Genomic DNA, 19,942 nt, shown 5'->3' on the forward strand with positions numbered 1-19,942 from the left:
TTGACCCTCAGCAACGACCCAAGAGGTGCATGAGCAGGTGCGTGAGCTCTTACCAGTGGGATGAGCAGGCTGACGAGGTCTACGAGAGGCTTGCCGAGCAGCAGCAGGTCTTCCGCGGCCTGAGTGCTCCCTCCTGAGCCGGATTTCTGTGCCTGAACAGGTAGAGGAGAGGGGAAGGGGTCTTGGAGATTAGTCAGCTTGGTTAAGGGAGACCAGTTCAACACTTGACGGCGGCCGGGGAGGCCTCTAACCGCAGGCCCCCGGGAGAAGTTATGCGTGGTTACAGAGAGAGCGCACGGCCACCGGCCCAGGCCACAGAGGAGGCTGTGGGTGTGATAAACCAGCAGCGAGGGCGGCCACTGGCAGGGTGATGTTGGTGTTGACAGGCCCTGGGGCGTAAGCACGTTTTCTTCTGAACCATCTTGAGACGAGGTGAGGTTATCCCCATTTTTCAGGGGAGAAAACTGAAGTTCTGAGAGGTTGAGTAGTGTGTCTGGAGTCCCACAGATAATGGATAACTTAGCTGGAGGATGAATCCAGGCTAAATGACTCCAAATGACACAAGCTCACTTCTTCTGGGCACTTCTATGCACATTTTATGATGCAAACCAAATCCATTCTACTGTGTTTTCCATCTCTATATGCACACATCTGCTTGAATAACATCTCATGGACAAAGGAACCTGGTGGGCTACAGTCCATGGGGTCGCAGAGTTGGACACGACTAAGTGACTAAACAACAAGACTTTCGACTACTGCGTGAAGAGCCTCAGATACAGGTCTGCAGTACTTCAGGAGAATGCAATGAAACAAGAAGTGATAAAGGAGTGGCTATGTCTTTTCCCAGGAGCTTTATATAAACTGTCTCATCCTAGAGGAGATTTCTATGACAGATGAGTAATTCTACACTGAGAGAACTCACTGATTATTGTGTTTGCTATAGTACATAGACATTTCATTTGTGTATACCCTCTCTGTTTTTAATTTTACTCAGAACAGAACCACTAGGTAATGACCTTTGCCAGAGCAGGCTGCCCCACCTCAGGTCCTTACTCTGGACCCTAGGGTCCCTCTCATAAATCTCAAGGCTCCTTCTGCCTTCAGGCCTATGGATGGAATCCGGGCTGCCTGCTTTCCTTGGTTCAAAAAGATATTATGGAAAATCAGACATCTGCCTTTTAACAGCTTGCACCTCTCTACAGCCAAGAGGGATGACAGTAAGCAGTAGCTCGGCGTTTCGTCTCACCTCTCCCCTATCTCTACGTCAATCCCTGGCCTCTACCAGAAAGGTGGGACTTTCTCCCAGAAAACAGATGTGTAGCAGTACCCTAGGTCTGAAACTTTGTGAGGCTTGGCTGTTAATCTTGCCTTCTGAAGCATAATGTAAGGCAGAATACTGACCTTTTCACATTAGCACATTAGCCTTTAGAGAAGATGACCGTCTCTTGGGAAAGAAGGTAGTCCTGCGAACCAGCACCTAGACAGCGAAGGGCACGGTGCCACTGCTTCCTTTCCAAACACGTGTAACCAAGGAGACACGTCCACAAACACCGCACACACTGTGCGACTCCTCCCACCCGGACGGCCAGTGGCCCTCCAGACCCTCTACAACCTACGGTCATTTCTTATCGTCACGAAGAAACGTCCCAACCCAGCCTGCCGGCATTTGGGTACCAACTCCCTGCAGAGAAGCCGAGGGTTCGAGAAAGGGATTGCTACAGCTTTACACAGAGGGACGTGCACATCAGGGACACACTTGAAAATCAACTCTCCTCCCAAGGTACAGGTCCACGGCAGCAGCTTTGTGCGCGACGTGTATCCCATGCGGGGAGCTGAGCAGCAAACCTCGAGGCCCAGCTAGCCTCCCTCAGGGTCTCTCGAGCTCCCTAACAGCACACACTCTCAGTCAGCCTCTTGATTCCCAGATCCATGGCCTTATGTGTGCATGTTGCAGAGGGATCTTTTTTCTCTCTTTTTAATATTTATTTATATATGTGGCTATGCCGGGTCTTAGTTGTGGCATGTGGGACCTTTAGTTGCAGCATGTGAATGCCTGGTTGTGGCATGTGAGATCTACTTCCCTGACTAGGGATCAAATCCAGGCCCTCTGCATTGGGAGTGCAAAGTCTTAGCCACTGGACTACCAGGGAAGTCCCCAGAAGTGTAAGTTGCTCAGTCATGTCCAACTCTTTGTGATGCCAACTCTATGGAATTCTCCACAGTCCACGGAATTCTCCAGGTTAGAATACTGGAGTGGATAGCCTTTCCCTTCTCCAGGAGATCTTCCCAACCCAGGGATCGAACCGAGGTCTCCTGTATTGAAGGCGGATTCTTCACCTGCTGAGCCACAAGAGAAGCCCAAGAGTACTGGAGTGGGTAGCCGATCCCTTCTCCAGCGGATCTCCTCGACCGAGGAACCAAACCTGCACTGCAGGCGGATTCTTCACCACCTGAGTTACTGCGACGCCCAGAGGGCTCTGTTAATAACAAGCAGCGCCCCGCCTCTGCCACGATGTCGCTGCTGGCCTCTCTGTGTAGGGCTCTGCCTTTGCCTGCGGTCCCCCTGGCCCCTGGCCACAACTCACCGCTCCAGGCACTGCTGGGTGGCAACCAGCCCCGCTCCTGGCCATCCTGGCTTCTTGGCCCCCCAGGCTGTCACAGCCTAAACAAGAGGAGACGGCAGACTGAACTGGGTGCTACCAGTAGGGCTTGAGGTACAATTTACTGGATTTGGTGAAGGACTGGAGGAGGAATATGGAAAAGGGAAATTTTAAGAATAACTCCCAGGTTTCTAGTCTGTGTGGCAGGATGAGAGTGGTGAGGCTTGAGAGCAGGAGGATGGTGTGGGAGGTGGATGCTGAGCTCTGCTCTAGACATGCTGACTTTGAGGGGACCACAGGGCATTCTAGTGGTCCCGTTTAGGGAGCTACTGGATATATTAAGAATAGATCTCAGATGAGATCTCTAGGCTGTAAACATGCAAAATGTGGGAATGACAACTTGTGAGCCATATGTATTACTAAATGGGAATACATTAATAGCATTACCTTAAATGAGATGAAGGGATTCAGCTAACTTCTTGGCATTAAAAAAGGCCAGGGAGGATATAAACCTATTACATCTAACATTACTACATGAGTCTAGCACACAGGGGGCAGGTAAGAACCCACCTGCCAATGCAGGAGATGTAAGAGACACGGGTTCGACTCCTGGGTCAGGAAGATCCCCTGGAAGAGAAAATGGCAACCCACTCCAGTGTTCTTGCCTGGAGAATTTCAGGGACAGAGGAGCTTGCTGGGTTACAGTCCATGGTGTTGCAAAGAGTCAGACACAACTGAACATCTGAGCCACAACAAGGTGTCTTGTAGAGAATAAGGGACAGTCAGTTCTTCAGGCAATTGCTGTCTGATGTCCTAAGTAGGCTTAATTCAAGTATAACCAGCAGTGGTGTGGCCAGACCAATTCAAGTCAATCCTCAGTGTGCTTCCCAAACACCGTCACTCACATGCTTGCCGTGCACAGATGATACAACTCAGTCCCAGGCTGTAGAGCCTCACAATTTCCTTAAAAGAATGGCAGGCTTTATCATGGTAAACAGTACGGAGGTTCTTCAGAAAACTAAAACTAGAGTTGCCACATGATCCAGCAATCCTACTCCTTGACATATACCCAGACAAAATAATAGATACATGCATCCCTATGTTCACAGCAGCACTGTTTACAACAGCCACGACATGGAAGCAATCTAAGTGACCAGCAACAGATGAATGGTTAAAGAAGATGTGGTACATATATACAATGGAATACTGAGTTCAGTTCAGCTGCTCAGTCGTGTCCGACTCTTTGCAACTCCATGAATCACAGCACGCTAGACCTCCCTGTCCATCACCAACTCCCAGAGGTTATTCAAACTCATGTCCATCGAGTCGGTGATGCCATCCAGCCATTTCATCCTCTGTCATCCCCTTCTCCTCCTGCCCCTAATCCCTCCCAGCATCAGGGTCTTGTCCAATGAGCCAACTCTTCGCATGAGGCGGCCAAAGTATTGGCATTACAGCTTCAACATCAGTCCTTCCAATGAACACCCAGAACTGATCTCGTTTAGGGTGAACTGGCTGGATCTCCTTGCAGTCCAAGGGACTCTCTAAAGAGTGTCCTCCAACACCACAGTTCAAAAGCATTGATTTTTCAGCTCTCAGCTTTCTTCACAGTCCAACTCTCACATCCATACATGACTACTGGAAAAATCATAGCCTTGACTAGATGGACCTTCATTGACAAAGTAACATCTCTGCTTTTTAATATGCTATCTAGGCTGGTCATAACTTTCCTTCCAAGGAGTAAGCATCTTTTAATTTCATGGCTGCAATCACCATCTGCAGTGATTTTGGAGTCCAAAAAATAAAGTCTGACACTGTTTCCACTGTTTCCCCATCTATTTCCCATGAAGTGATGGCACCAGATGCCATGATCTTAGTTTTCTGAATGCTGAGTTTTAAGCCAACTTTTTCACTCTCCTCTTTCACTTTCAACAAGAGGCTTTTTAGTTCCTCTTCACTTTCTGCCATACTCAGCCATAAAAATGGCCATTTGCAGCAACACAAATAGATCTAGAGATTATCATATTGAGTGAAGTAACTCACAAAAAGAAAGATAAATACCACATGATATCATTTATATTTGAAATCTAAACTACAACACAGATGAACGTATCTATGAAACAGAAACAGAATCACGGACCCAGAGAACAGACTGGCGGTTGCCATGGTAGAGGATGGGAGTGGTTATGGATTGGGAGTATGGGATCAGCAGATGCAAACTATGACATACAGAATGGATAAACAACAAGGTCCTAGTGTGTAGCACAGGGAACTATATTCAGTATCTAGTGAAAAACTGTAAAGTAAAGGGATGTATATAACAGAGACACTGCTATACAGCAGAAATTAACACAATATTGTAAATTAACTATAATTAAAAAAAAAAAACAATGGTAAGCTTTCCATTGCACTAAAGGCAGAATGTGGAAACTGCTACAGTGGACATGGAAATAAAGCTGAGGTGGGACTGGGGAAAGGTGATAGGACTTCATTGTTGGATGGTGGGGTGAGGTCTACAGGGAAGGACATGCACAGCAGGTGCTTCAGGAGCTGGCATCTGGGGAGGAAAGGCCTGGAGTGATAAGGTGCAGGCGCCCCATAGAAAATGCCAAGGTGACTGTTTGGTGCAGGAACAGGGAGCACAAAGGCATGGCATACGAGGCTGGAAAACCACCCTGGGGCTGATCATTCCAGGCCTGGACAGTCTTGCCAAGAAAACGATCTTGTGATGAGATAAAGAGATATAATCCGTCTTCAAAGGGAGGGAGAGACATGCTGAGGACGATGGGCTACAACAGACGAATCTCACTTGCATTCAACCATGAGACAGAAGAGGTGGCAAGAATACAAAGAACTGTACAAAAAAGGTTTTAATGACCCGGATAACCATGATGGGGTGGTCATTCACCTAGAGCCAGACATTCTGGAACGTGAAGTCAAGTGAGCCTTAGGAAGCATAACTGTGAACAAAGCTAGTCGAGGTGACAGAATTTCAGCTGAGCTATTTCAAATCCTAAAAGATGATGCTGTGAAAGTGCTACTACACTCAATATGCCAGCAAATTTGGAAAACTCAACAGTGGCCACAGGACTGGAAAAGGTCAGTTTTCATTTTAATCCCAAAGAAGTGCAATGCCAAAGAATGTTCAAACTACCACACAATTGCACTCATCTAACATGCTAGCAAAGTAATGCTCAAAATTCTCCAAGCTAGGCTTCAACAGTATGTGAACCAAGACTCCCAGATGTACCAGTTGGATTTAGAAAAGGAAGAGGAACCAGAGACCAAACTGTCAACATACGATAGATCACAGAAAAACTCAAAAATATACAATTCCAGAAAAATAAATGACCCAATAAAAAAATGGGCCAGAGAACTAAACAGACATTTCTCCAAAGAAGAAAAGGCAAGGGAATTTTAAAAACAGACATCTACCTCTGGTTCACTGACTATACTAAAGCCTTCGACTGGGTGGCTCACAACAATCTGTGGAAAATTCTTAAAGAGGTGGGAATTTACCAGACCACCTTACCTATCTCCAGGACACAAGTGTATGCAGGACAAGAAGTAACAATTAGAGCTGGACATGGAAAAATGGACTGGTTCAAAATTGGGAAAGAAGTACATCAAGGTTGTATAATATAGTCACTCTGCTTATTTAACGTTCATGCAGAATACATCATGCAAAATGTCAGGCTGAAGGAATCCTAAGCTGGAGTCAAGAATGCTGGGAAAAATATTAACAACCTCAGATATGCAGATGATATCACTCTAATGGCAGAAAGCAAAGAAGAACTAAAGAGCCTCTTGATGAGGGTGAAAGAGGAGAGTGAAAAGCTGATTTAAAACTCAACTCTAACAAAGCTGAGATCATGTCATCCAGTCCCATCATTTCTTGACAAATAAATGGGGGAAAAGTAGAAGCAGTGACAAATCTCTTGAGTTTCCAAAATCACCACAGACAGTGACTGCAGCCACAGAATTAAAAGATGCTTGGTCCTTGGAAGAAAAGCTATGACAAACCTAGACAGCATATTAAAAAGGAGAGACATCACTTTGCCAACAAAAATTCATATAGTCAAAGCAATGGGTTTTTCCAGTAGTCGTGCGCAAATGTGAGAGTTGAACCATAAAGAAGGCAGAGCACTGAAGAAATGAAGCTTTTGAATTGTGGTGCTGGAGAAGACTCTTGAGAATCCCTTGGACAGCAAAGATATCAAACTAGTTAATCCTAAAGGAAATCAACCCTAAATATTCATTGGAAGGACTGATGCTGAAGCTCCAACACTTTGGCCACCTAATACAAAGAGCTGACTCACTGGAAAAGACCCTGATGCTGGGAAAGATTGAGGACAGGAGAAGGGGGTGACAGAGGATGAGATGGTTGGATGGCATCACTGACTCAATGGACATGAGTTTGAGCAAACTCCAGGAGATAGTGAAGGACAGAGAAACCTGGCATGCTGCAGTTCATGTGGTTGCAAAGAGTTGGACACGACTTAGTGACTGAACAACAGCCAGACAGGGGCGAGCTCATGGGGAAAATCACAGGGAGAAAGCCATGGAGGAGTCGAACCGGTAACCTCAAGAGATAGTGAAATACAGGGACTTCCCTGGTGAACCAGTGGTTAAGACGCCATGCTTCCAATGCAGAGGGCACGGATTTGATTCCTGGTCTGGAAACTAAGATTCCACAAGCTGCACAGAATGGACAAAAATAAATAAAAATGACTTTCTTAAAGAGAGAGAGATACTGAAATCCCAACAGCCTTCACATGAGTGTGAGATGAAGGAGGACCTGGGGGCCACATTTCAGTCTTTGGGCAACACTGACACATCTACTAATGGAAAGCAGTTTAACCACCCTCCTCTCGAGTAATGCGTGAAGCTTCTCCCGTTATTCCAGAAATGACAGACAAGGGCCAGACTGGGAAGTCGGGTGACCTGGATTTTGATACTGATTATTTTCCTTCCTTTACCCCCAAACTTGTGAGCACCCTGCCCTGCCGTTCACTCTGCAGGACCCTGGATGCGGTTCAAGGTGATGATTTGCTCCACTATCTGCATGCTGATGGTCTTACTAAAATGAAGCTCCCCGACACTCAACAACCTTCCTCTCTTGATCCCTCTGCCAAGATCACAGGGGCCAAGCCCTGGGCGAGACTCACAAATGTGAAATAAAACCATACATTAATACCTCATAAGCCTGCTAGGAGCTGGTTTACTCCATAAAGACAAACTGAGTGCCTTCCCTAGTGCAGGGACACAGACATGAGAACATCACTGCCCCAAGGAACCCTCTGTAAACAGGAAGGGGAGATGACTGCCTTCCCTTTTATTTCTATTAATAACACAGTGACCAATCATGGCTTACTTTCCCTGGGCCAAGTATATGTACTCTCAGCTGAGTTCAGCCGCTCAGTCATGTCCGACTCTGTGACCCCATGGTCTGCAGCACACCAGGCTTCCCCGTCTGTCACCAACTCCCGGAGTCTGCTCAAACTCATGTCCATTGAGGTGGTGATGCCGTCCAACCATCTCATCCTCTGTTGTCCCCTTCTCCTCCTGCGTTCAGTCTTTCCCAGCATCAGGGTCTTTTCCAATGAGTCAGTTCTTCACATGAGGTGGCCAAAGTATTGGAGTTTCAGCTTCAACATCAGTCCTTCCAATGAATATTCAGGACTGATCTCCTTTAGGATGGACTGGTTGAATCTCCTTGCAGTCCAAGGGACTCTCAAGAGTCTTCTCCAACACCACAGTTCAAAAGCATCAATTCTTCGGCACTCAGCTTTCTTTATAGTCCAATTTTCACATCCATACATGACTATTGGAAAAACCATAGCTTTGACTACACAGATCTTTGTTGACAAAGTAACATCTCTGCTTTTCAATATGCTGTCTAGGTTAGTCATAGCTTTTCTTGCAAGGAGCAATTGTCTTTTAATTTCATGGCTGCAGTCACCATCTGCAGTGATTTTGGAGCCCAAGAAAATAAAGTCTCACTGTTACCATTGTTTCCCTGTCTATTTGCCATGAAGTGAGGGGACTGGATGCCATGATCTTAGCTTTTTGAATGTTGAGTTTTAAGACAACATTTTTACTCTCTTCTTTCACTTTCATTAAGAGTCTCTTTAGTTCTTCTTCGCTTTCTGCCATAAGGGTGGTGTCATCTGCGTATCTGAGGTTATTGATATTTTTCCTGGCAATAAATATATCCTTTATATTTACTTATCTTGTATTCTCTCATTTAAGTCCCTTGCTGAGTAGTTGGCATCATGTCTGCTTTACAGATGAGGAAACTGACACTCAGACAGGTGAAATAACATGCCCAGCACCTCACAGGTAAAAAAAGAGTTGTGGCTGGGATCTGAATCCAAGGTATTCCCACCTGCAAAGTCCACGGGGCTCCCCTACCCCAGTGAGCTGGGCACACATATTTGTGTCTGCTTCTGTATCTTTGGCACAGTACTCCTCAAGGCAAGTTGGGGGCAGAGTCTGGGCTCCTAAGAGACATTCTGACAGCTTCCTCCCTCCCTCCCCAACTCCTCACCTCCCTGATACACATGCCTGTGTCATATCCTCCTCCTCCCCGAAAAAGAGACAGGTGCCTCAAAATCTAAACAGTATTATCATTTTAGACACTGGCAACAGTCAAGTTCTAGTTTTAAGAGGTTAGTGTTAAGAGTAGAAACGGGTTTTGAATGCAGAAGAATCCCAAGTGTGGAGCATGTTTACAGACGGAAGAGGTGACTTATGCTTCGAAAGAACCTACCGCTCAGTATTGGAGGAGGATGTGTTTGTCTTTGATGCCCACTCCATTTCTTTACCCAATTCTTTCCCTAATTCAATCTCAAAGAGTGTACCACTTTCAGACTGATACCAGGTATCATGGAGATCAAAGTCGGTCGTCAAGGTCAAAAGCAATATGTGGCAGATATTACAGGGAAAGATTTAGAACAATGACAGCAGTAAAACATAGACTGGTGCTTAAAAAAAAAAAAAAGAAAGAAAGAAGAAACAGTGATGTATTGGTACACTAGCAAATTGAAAAAAGAAAATTAGAAAATAATTTGCATTAAGGAGTTTTAAACACCCTTTAATATCTACCTAATGACTTGAAATAAGCAATTTCTATTGTTCTAGAATTTAAAAAAAAATTTTTAAACGTCTGATCCTTTTTCTCCACAACACACAATCTCTTACAGATTGATACCACCAAAGTATCTTCTGAGAGACATCTACACCTTAAAGAATTACATAAAGCTACCACTGTGGAAATTAAAACAAGAAATGATGCTCTCTGATGAGATACTTATTAGAAAAAAGAGGGAAATCTAAGAGAATCCATAATTCAGGATTCCATGAGTACTTAGCCAAGCTTTACTGTTCATTTACAGATGAGCAAATAAAAACAAGCAGGTAGTTCAAAGGCCAATTTCATCTACTGGCTTTACAAGTTTGGGTTAAAACTTATTGACTACCTATCATCTTTGCTGAGGGGCTCTTGGAATTATTTATTAAGCAACACGCAACAAGCCAAATACTTCACCAGCTTCACTGTGGATAAGAGATGTCATTTATCATGATGATGAATAAGACAGACTAAACCAGGGTTGAGGGACTCATTCTTGGCTCTTGCTACCACGACTCTCGGCAAGGTATCAGAACGGTCTGCTTCCAACCTTAGCTTCTGCATCTATCCAGGCCAGTATTCTACCAGTGATACACAGCACTTGCGACTTAGCTGGGGCTCCAAATATAACAGTGAATTCCTGTTGGCTGTGTGCTATCATGTGATCTAAGGATCAGCTCACTCAGTTGGTTAGAGAAAACATGAAAGGAGACAGGCATGTGGTGAGAGTTAACACTTGGCCCAGAAAGTACTTGATGAACTCATATGCCCTTCCTGTCTCAGACCACAATGCCAGGTTACAGTCTGGGGCAACCTGACTTCTTCCATGGCCACTAAATACACACCTCTAAGTTCTCAAAAGCATCTTGCAATTTCACATTATTGGCCATAAGGGAAAGCAAGTGCGAGGTATATGCATACACACGTGTGTGTGTATCTATGCATATATATTCACATTACATGTATGTGCATGTGTGTTCATGCCTGATAACTCAATCCACTACTCCTCACTAGCTAACTCATACTGGGGGAAGTGGTGGGAGCACCATCTCCAGATAGCAAAGACTGCATAGTGCATGGCCACCCCCAGAATGCAAATGATCTCTTGAGTTGCTGGCAGTTCCCTAATGAGTGCTGACTAAGTCTTGTCTTTGACCCCTCCTGCTTTCTTTTCATATTCAGATTAGTTGTATGACACTGGTCACCCAAAGATGACTATCAAATCATATGCTCTTTTTCAAAAACCAAAAGACACATTAGAGGAAGATGAGAGAAAAGAGAATGATGAGAATATGGGGCATGGTGTAGGGTTGCTGGAAAGGCGGGAGGAGGGGTCCTCTACCTGCAGAGCCAGCCGCACGACTCCGGAAGTGTAGGTCAGCATGCCATGCAGAATGTCCAACAGGGAGAACAGCAGGGCGGCTGCAGTCTCGTTGTTGTTTTTGTTGTCCACATCCAAACACAGTGTGGCAGTCTCAGTGAACAGGTTACAGACATGACGGACCAGTCCTGAGGGTAAAATAGGAGAAGGGCAAAACTGTCATCATAAAACATAAGAATAACGTGTCACAAGAAGCCAACAGAACAGGCACATGTATTCTACATTCCATAAACTCTGAACAGTCCTTCAACTATATCTGTACTAGACACACTTGGGAAAGGTTTTGAAAATGCAGGTCCCCACCCCTCACTCCCAGAGAGACTGCCTAGGAGCCCGGGGTTGAGGCCCAGGTATATACTTGCTAAAAGGCACCCCAGGTGATTCTGATGGGAGGGTTCCCCAAATTACACTTTGAAAAACACCATCCTACATGAACAGGTTTCACAGGGACAGAAGAGTTGCTGACACTGGAAGAAAATGTGTTGGGTGTGAACACCCTGTCCCCAGGTTCTGTTTAAAGGCACAGTTCTTCATGGGATGGCCCAGAGACCACAAGTGAATCTGTTAGGGGAAGCACGCTGATTGAAACCGCCCACCCTGGCCAGACACCATAGGAACCATCTGCATGAGTTGTTTTAGGACAGGAGGTCCTGGTAAGGAACAGGGAACTAATAAGCCACCACCAACCAGAAGAGTTCGGGAAAGGTCAAAAGGAGACACCACCTGTCCGACCACCTCCGAGAATCCTTCTCTCTGGCATCATCTTGGCTGAACAAGGCGTGCACCACCAGGAAGGACTCTGAGTCAGAATGATTGGCTGAAGACCACCCGAAACTAATCCCATCTCCATAAAACCCGAGACTGCAAGCCATGAGACAGAGCTGTTCTCCTGGGTTCCCTTACCCTCCTGCTCTCCACCCGGGTGCCCTTTCCCAATAAAATCTCTTGCTCTGTCAGCACATATGTCTCCTCAGACAATTCACTTCCAAATGTTAGACAAGAGCCCAGTTTGGGGCCCTGGAAGGGGTCCCCCTTCCTGCAACAAATCCAAGGATCTATCAGGATTGACAAGTAACTGGGTCACCTCAAGAAGATAAAGCAATGAAGTGCTTTTTTTCACATGCATTCTCAAAATTATGAAATGTAACATAATGATTTCAAGTACAGTGAAATTGAGAAATTGCCAGATTCAATCACTTTGTTTCTGCAAACCTCATATTTACAGTGTGGTTGGTCTTCAACTTTTAGTTTGATGTACTTGTTACAACAAATACATTTAAGCTGATGTTTTGTGTTGTTTTTGTTATGTAAAATTCCACTTTGAATTCTCCAAATGATTCAGATGCAAAAGTGATGAAAAGACAACATGAAATGTCATAAATCGAAATGGTGAGGGGGTCCTTCAGTCTGAAGAGATCATCATCGTCTGAATGTTCTAGGAAAAGTGAATCTTCCAATGTAACTATTCTACACAAGCAAACTGGGGAAAAAACAGGGTAAGGAAATATGACATGTGTTATAAGCTGGACCTGTAATCCATTTATTTATTGGACTTGCAATCCATTTGTCCCTAGTTCTCAGATGATCAACTAGATGGAAACTGCCAAGCACAGCCATCCAAGCTCTGCTATCTTTCCCAAACACTGCATATTGTCATTTCCAGTAAACCAATCTGGTTTTCCTAGACAAGTGCAAAGTAATTAGACTACAAAGCAATTAATTCTGTCACTAAAGGCAGAGAGAAACCAAAATTACAGGGCATCAATCAAGGTTGCACTCCCTGTGCTGAAAATTGGCACAGTCACGAAGTTGAAAATAAATATATTTGAAGGGAAAGGAATCTGCTAATGAATTAATAGCAAAATTTCTCTATTGAAAGACAAGGTTTGATAGCACAAGTCATCAACAACATATGGTAAAGAACAGCAACTGGTAAGACATGTGCATCACACTGGCAGGCATTCTCCTGTGAGTTACAAGGCATCCCTCAAGGGCATGCTGTGAATCAGCTCTTGGTGTTTGTGAGCTGCAGGTAGAGCAGAAGGGCTTTAAAAAGAGGTTGCCAGGGGGAAAGACTGGGGGGAAGGGATAGTCTGGGAGTTTGGGATGGACATGTACATGCTCCTGTATTTAAAATGGATAACCAAGGAGGACCTACAGTGTAGCGCAGGGAGCTCTGCCCCATGTTCTGTGGCAGCCTGGATGGGAGCGGGGTTTGGGGGAGAACAGATACATGTGTATGTATGGCTGAGTCCCTTCACTGTTCACCTGAAATGATCACACCACTGTTTGTTAATCAGGAGTACTCAAAATACAAAATACAAAGGTCTTTTAAGAGAGTCGGATTTGGTAGACACATGCTGCCGGAGAAGGTGTCTTCCTTTGTGGAGCTCACGATCACTCTGTGACACAGCTTGCTGATGGTCGGAGGAGCAGGGGACCCAGCTACGTGAACAGCAGAGGAGGACACAGCCCGTCAGAAGGAGGCACTGACCGCTGGATACCCAGCAGCGTGCTGCGTGACTCAGACTAAACAGATGAGGAACAACTGTGCTCTTCCTGAGTTTCATTCAGTCTGCAAGGAAGGAGTGCAAACAGTGCATGCAGTCGAATCCCTACTGGGCTGGACTCTCCAGCTTGTTGTGTGAAGGAAAAAAGACAGCAAACACCAAGCTCTGACTATAAACACAGAAGTCACCGCCTGTCGTGGAAGGTGCCCATATGAGATTAGACATGAAATATGACCTAAATATTTCTTCACAACCGTGACAATGCCAGCAAACCCCATTAACGTGATGTAAGAGGCCTATCTGTCAGTGCTCTTCACAGAACTTTCACTGAAGATGAAAACACACATTTTTCTTGTTTAAACTATTATGAAAACGAAGAAAGCCATGAGGAATTTTAGAAAAATGAATCCGTATCACCCTCTTCAGTAATTATCAACAGTTTGCCATTGTCTTAAGTCTCCTTCAACCTCTAACAGTCCTTTCCCCACCTTCAATTTTTCATGCCATTTATTTGTTGGAGAAATGAGGATATTTTTCCTATAGATGTTCTTGCAGTGCTGCTCCTATAACCGTGCATTTCCTGTAAACTGGTAATTAGACCCAGAGACTAGATTTACTTCAGGTTTGATTATTTTGGCAATAATACTTGGAGCTGGGCACTCTGTATTCCCTGTAGCATTCTATCTGGAGGGATATACTGTCTGTCTGTTCCACCCTTAATGACGTTAAATTGACCTATGGGTTCAGGGATAGTTAGCCCAACTCATCCAGTATAAATTTCCCCATCAAACATTATCTACTAATGTCCAATGTCCAGTCCCATTATTTCATTAGACATGGCAATACAGAATTTTCAAATTCTATCAGTCCTTCTGTATTTTTTGAGCTGGTTTTCTCCTGTAAAGAACCTTTGTCAACTGATTTGGATATCATAAAATGTGGTTTGTAAAGGAAGGGCAAGGTAGATGGTTGATAAATGTTTCTTTGTTGTCATCTGCCTGTTTCCAAAAGTGATTTTGGGGTGTCTGGAGGTCCTAAATGTGACCAAACTGGTTAGAGATTATTGAAGTTACTAATCACTTAACTATGGAGCATCATTGTGAATGTAATAGATTTTTAAATAACGTATCTTATGAATATTAATTGATTTCAATCATTATTCTTTTATGCTCAACTTGTTCCATCTTTGGTCACTGAGAGAGGGCCCTTTAAAGTATCCTACCTTCCGCTAAGATAATATGTCCCAATTTCACCTTATGAATTACTGCCTAAGACTGGGCATTAGCTCCTTCTCCAAGGAGTCCTGGTTTCTTTTAACGAGAAGGGTATTCAGAGACCATGATCTGAGCACAAGAAAAACTCATTGCTACTGGGCCACTGATTAAGTGGACAGAGGTAAGTATACACCTTTTAGACAGGGGAAAAAACAATGAGCTCATGCAGATATTTCCAATTTCAGATTCCAGAAATGGACCCTCATCTATGAGGCCAAATGATTTTCAACAAAGGAATTCTTTAGAAAAATGAAATTATTTTCAATGAAAGAGAATAGAAAAACTGATTAGCTGTTTGAGAGAAAAAAAGGTGCCTGACCACTACCTCACATAATATTAAAAAATTAACTTCAGGCAAACCTCAAATCTAAACATAAAAGCTAAAATTACAAAAGTTCTAGAAGAAAATGTAAGAGAAGATCTTCACAACTAAGAGGTAGGCAAGATTTTTCAGGACTCAAAAAGTCCTCATCATTTGAAAGTGGATAAATTACACTGCACCAAAAATTAAAACTTTTGCAAATTAAGAGACACCATTAAGAAATGCATGCTAAGTTGCTTCAGTTGTGCCCAACTCTTTGCAATGCTATGGACCTTAGCCCACCATGGTCCTCTGTCCATGAGATTCTCTACACAAGAATACTGGAGTGGGTTGCCAAGCCCTCCTCCAGGGGATCTTCCCAACCCAGGGATGAAACCTGCATTTTCTGTCTTCTGAATTGGGAGGGGGGGTTCTTTACCACTAGCGTTAAGAAAAAGACAAGTCAAAGACTAGGAGAAAAATGTATAAATTACATATCTAATAACTTATATCCAGAACATATAATTCCTAAACTCAATAATAAATTGAAATATCCAATTTCTAAAATGGGTAATAGCTTTGAACATTTAGTTTACAGAAGAAAATGTCAAAAAGCACATGAAAAGTGTTCAACACTGTTAGCCATCAGTAAAAGGAAAATGAAAGCCACAATGAAATAACACCACACAAACAGAAATAATTAGAATGAAAAAAATAAAATAAAATAAACCTGACAACACCAAATGGTAGTGCAGATGCAGAGTGACCAGAACTCACAGGCATGGCTGATGGAAAACAGTCAATAGTTTTTTTTTTAAATATATATATATATATTTTTACCATATTATCTAGCAATTCTACTCTTAGGGGTTTATCCAAGTAAAATGAAAACATATATTCACAAAAAGACTCATTAGACCTGTAGTCAAAATAGCCCCACGTTGGAAATAGCCCAGGTGTCCACCAACAGGAGAACAGATGAACAAAGAGATATGCATTCATACAATGGAGTACCTCTCAGCAATAAGAAGGAATGAACCATTGAATCCCACAACAACACGGCTGAATCTCAAAAAACAAACAAGGCCAAGAGACAGACACCAGAAACAAATGAGATGTATGAACTCAGCTGTAAGAACATGTTTAAAGAAAAACTCATCTATATTGATTGGAAAGAGAATAGCAGTTGCTTCTGAGGGAGGGGCAGGACAGAACTTTCTAAGGACAGAAGCGTTCTGTACTTTAATGAGGTGCTGGTTATAGAAATGCACATATATGATATATATATATATAATATATAAGGTATAACTATAAGATCTGTTTGTTTCACTGTATATAAACCATACCTGAACTTTTTTAAAATCTATTTTTAATTGGAGGATAATTGCCTGTATTGGTCTCTGCTGTCCAACAATGCTCATCAGCTTTAAGCATACATGTAGCCCTTCTGTCTTAAGCCTCCCTTCCACCCACCCTCATCCCACCCTTCCAGGTCCTCACAGAGCACTGGCCTGAGCTCCCGTGCTACACAGCAGCTTCCCACGAGCTGTCTGTTTTACACATGGTGGTGGATATATACATCAAAGCTACTCTCTTAATTCACCCACCCTCTCTTTCCCCTGCTACGTCCACAAGTCCATTCTCCACATCTGTGTTTCTATTCCTACCCCACAAATAGGTTCATCAATACCACTTTTCTAGATCCATATATGTGCATGGGCTTCCCTCCCTGGCGGCTCAGGTGGCAAAGAAGCCACCTGTAATGCAGGAGACTTGCGTGCAATCGCTGGGTTGGGAAGATCCCCTGGAGGAGGGCCTGGCAACCCACCCTAATATTCTTGCCTGGAGAATCCCCATGGACAGAGGAATCTGAAGGGCTACAGACCACTAGGTTGCAAAGGGTCAGACACAACTGAGTGACAAAGCAGACATATATGTGCAGTAACACATAATATGTATTTTTCTCTTTCTAACCTGCTTCACTCTGTGTAACAGGCTCTAGGTTAAAACAGCTAAACATAAAATTGATTGGGATAGACTGGGCGGGGTGGAGGAAGTTAAGTGAAGCCGGGGGTGTGGTCTCCACTGGGATGAGAGCAGTATTTACTGAACACCTGCTTTCTGCCTGGCACTGGAGCTTTACTTGGCTTTTTACATGTCATATTTCATATATATTCTGTAACAGCTCCAGGAGAGCTCATTATCCAGTTGCTGTTATCTCCACTTTGTATAAGGGAAAACAAAACCTCATGGCATTTAAGTAATCAGTTCAAGGTCACGAAGTAAGCCGAAGTCCCCAAGTGATTTGGACCTGCATATATTATAACTCTTGAGGTCCATGGACTTTTATAAATACCACGGAGCCTCTGGGAGCAGCCAGTGGGGAACTGAGACCAGAGAGTCAAAGAGGAGGCCTTTGCAACTTGGCCATGACCAAGTGTTGGTGGGGTGGGGAACAAGAAGGAGGCAGAAACATCACTTAATAAGTGTGATTTGTGACTCTGTGGCAGCAGTGAGGTGTGGCGAAAAAGCCCCGGAAAGAGAAAAACCAGACTCTCACTGGAAGCAGTGAGCAACCCAAGTTTTCTAGGAGTAATAAGTTAGTTTTCAAGATATACTGAGTTTTGAGATAACGTCCAGATGCCAGAGTCCAAAGATAGTTGGAAATGAAGGCATAGAAGCCGAGTAGCAGTCAGACTGGAAAACAGAGGTGGAAGATGACTGGAGAGGGTGGGAAAGTTCCCAAGGACACACAGGGCCCAGAGTCTAGGACTGAAGGGCGAGTAGACCCCAGACAGGAAAGGGATTTATAGGAGAAACGGAGGCAAAGGTGCCAACATAACAGAAAAAGAATCACGATAACATAATGCCACAATAATCATAACATAACAGTGAATGAGTAGAATCAATGAGAAAAACGGTGTCAAGGGTATAGAGTTGACACAATTCAAAGCCTGAGAAAAGTTTCCAGGTCCCTGATGACTCGTTGGTAAAGTGTGTAGGGTCCTATGCCCTGACGTCAGACTTCAAGTTGCCAAACCTTCCGTGTTACATCTTTCCACATACCAGATAGGTTTTGACATATTTGCTTCCATGCTATCCGGAATTTCCCCACAGAGGGAATTAGGAAATAGTTTCTGGGAAGGAAGGGGAGTGTAGACTGGCATTTGCACAACCACTGCAGAGGCCGAGGAGGGAGCCCCCGAGTCCCCTCGCCTGACCCACGGGACCCAAAGATAAGACTGTTAATACGGGCAGAGCGCTGTGAACGACCTCACACAGGACACGCTTTCCTCAAGTGAAGGAATACATCTAAGGAGGTGGTGAAGGGAAGGAAAGGAAGGTGACATTCCCTAAGTCTCCACTTTCCTCCTCCCCAGTCAAGAGAAAGACCCCCTACCTCCAAAAAGATGGAAGGAAGTCCCAGGACACTACCAGGGTTATGTTCTCCAGAGTGAGGTGGGGACCACCATCGGCAGGCACATGGGTATGACTCTCGTCTACTTCCCTCTGCCCCAAGAAGGCTGAGGACAATACAGTGGAGGCAGAGGCCAGAGCCCCTGGGAGTGGCCTAGCCATGCCTTTTGTAGTTGTCTTAGGAGGGGGTTTCCTCTCCTTTTCACTCAGACTCCAGACAGAGATACACTCAAGAGAAACCCAGACAACATATTAAAAAGGAGAGACATCACTTTGCTGACAAAGGTCCATACAGTCAAAGCTATGATTTTTCCAGGAGTCATATAAGGATGTGAGAGTTGGACCATAAAGAAGGCTGAGAGCCAATGAATTGATGCTTTCCAATTATGGTGCTGGAAAAGACTCTTGAGAGTCCCTTGGACTGCAAGCAGATCAAACCAGTCAATCCTAAAAGAAATCAACCCTGAAAATTCATTGGAAGGACTGATGCTGAAGCTGAAGTTTCAGTACTCTGGCCAACTGGTGCAAAGAACTGACTCACTGGAAAAGACCCTGATGCTGGAAAAGACAGGGCAAGAGGAGAAAGGGGCAGCAGAGGATGAGATGGTTGGATGGCATCACTGACTCAATGGACATGAGTCTGAGCAAACTCTGGGAGACAGGACAGGGAAGCCTGGTGTGCTGCAGTCCATGGGGTTGCAAAGAGTCGAACATGACCTACAACTTAACAAGAACCACCACCACCTGTGGCTTAGGTCAGCTCTGCTTCAGACCTCCTGGGGCAAATGGACAGCCCCTTGCTGTATCCCCTGCCATGCCCCTCAGGCTAGATGACTTCCATTCCCGTGCAAAGAAGAGAAGGCACTCCTTCATGAAGTGGTTAAGATCCAAGAGTGAAGTTTCAACACAGAGGCAAATATTCAGGGAAAGCCACAGTCAACTCTGTTTCTTGCAGTCAGTTCTATTTCTTGAGCAGCAAGTGGACCTCGTAGGGGAGGTGGGGCTAAGAGCAGCGTTTCAGTGCCTTGCCTGCCTGTCATCTCCCTTAGAGATCCTATACAAAGACACTCAGGATAGCGTTCTATCATTTCCCAGTTCTCTGGCCAGGTGACATCTTAATATTCCATCCCAACATCTCTGAAAGAAATAAAAATTAAGTTAAAGAATGCAATAACTACTTTACATGGATCATAACCAATTCTTCGAAAAAAAAAATCCAAGAATTATTCTGCATTAAAGCATCTGGTCCCATCACTTCATGGCAAATAGATGGGGAAACAATGGAAATAGTGACAGACTTTATTTTCCTAGGCTCCAAAATCGCTGC

At 44.3% G+C, this 19,942-nt stretch overlaps 1 protein-coding gene across 4 annotated transcripts in view; it reads right to left on the reverse strand.

Moving 5' to 3' along the window:
* Window positions 1-19,942, reverse strand: part of ULK4 (unc-51 like kinase 4) — a 496,024-nt gene that overhangs the window by 159,703 nt on the left and 316,379 nt on the right. For all 4 annotated transcript variants that reach the window (XR_010662955.1, XM_065933097.1, XM_065933095.1 and 1 more), the window contains 2 exons: window positions 11,075-11,241; window positions 54-152 (listed from right to left, as the gene is read on the reverse strand). Coding sequence is in view for 3 of the 4 variants with exons in the window: in XM_065933097.1 (XP_065789169.1) it covers window positions 54-152; window positions 11,075-11,241 (266 nt within the window). In the remaining variant the exon portion in view is untranslated. The remainder of the gene's footprint in view (window positions 1-53; window positions 153-11,074; window positions 11,242-19,942) is intronic.

This window comes from Muntiacus reevesi, chromosome 4, assembly GCF_963930625.1.
Source record: "Muntiacus reevesi chromosome 4, mMunRee1.1, whole genome shotgun sequence".
NCBI lineage: Eukaryota > Metazoa > Chordata > Mammalia > Artiodactyla > Cervidae > Muntiacus > Muntiacus reevesi.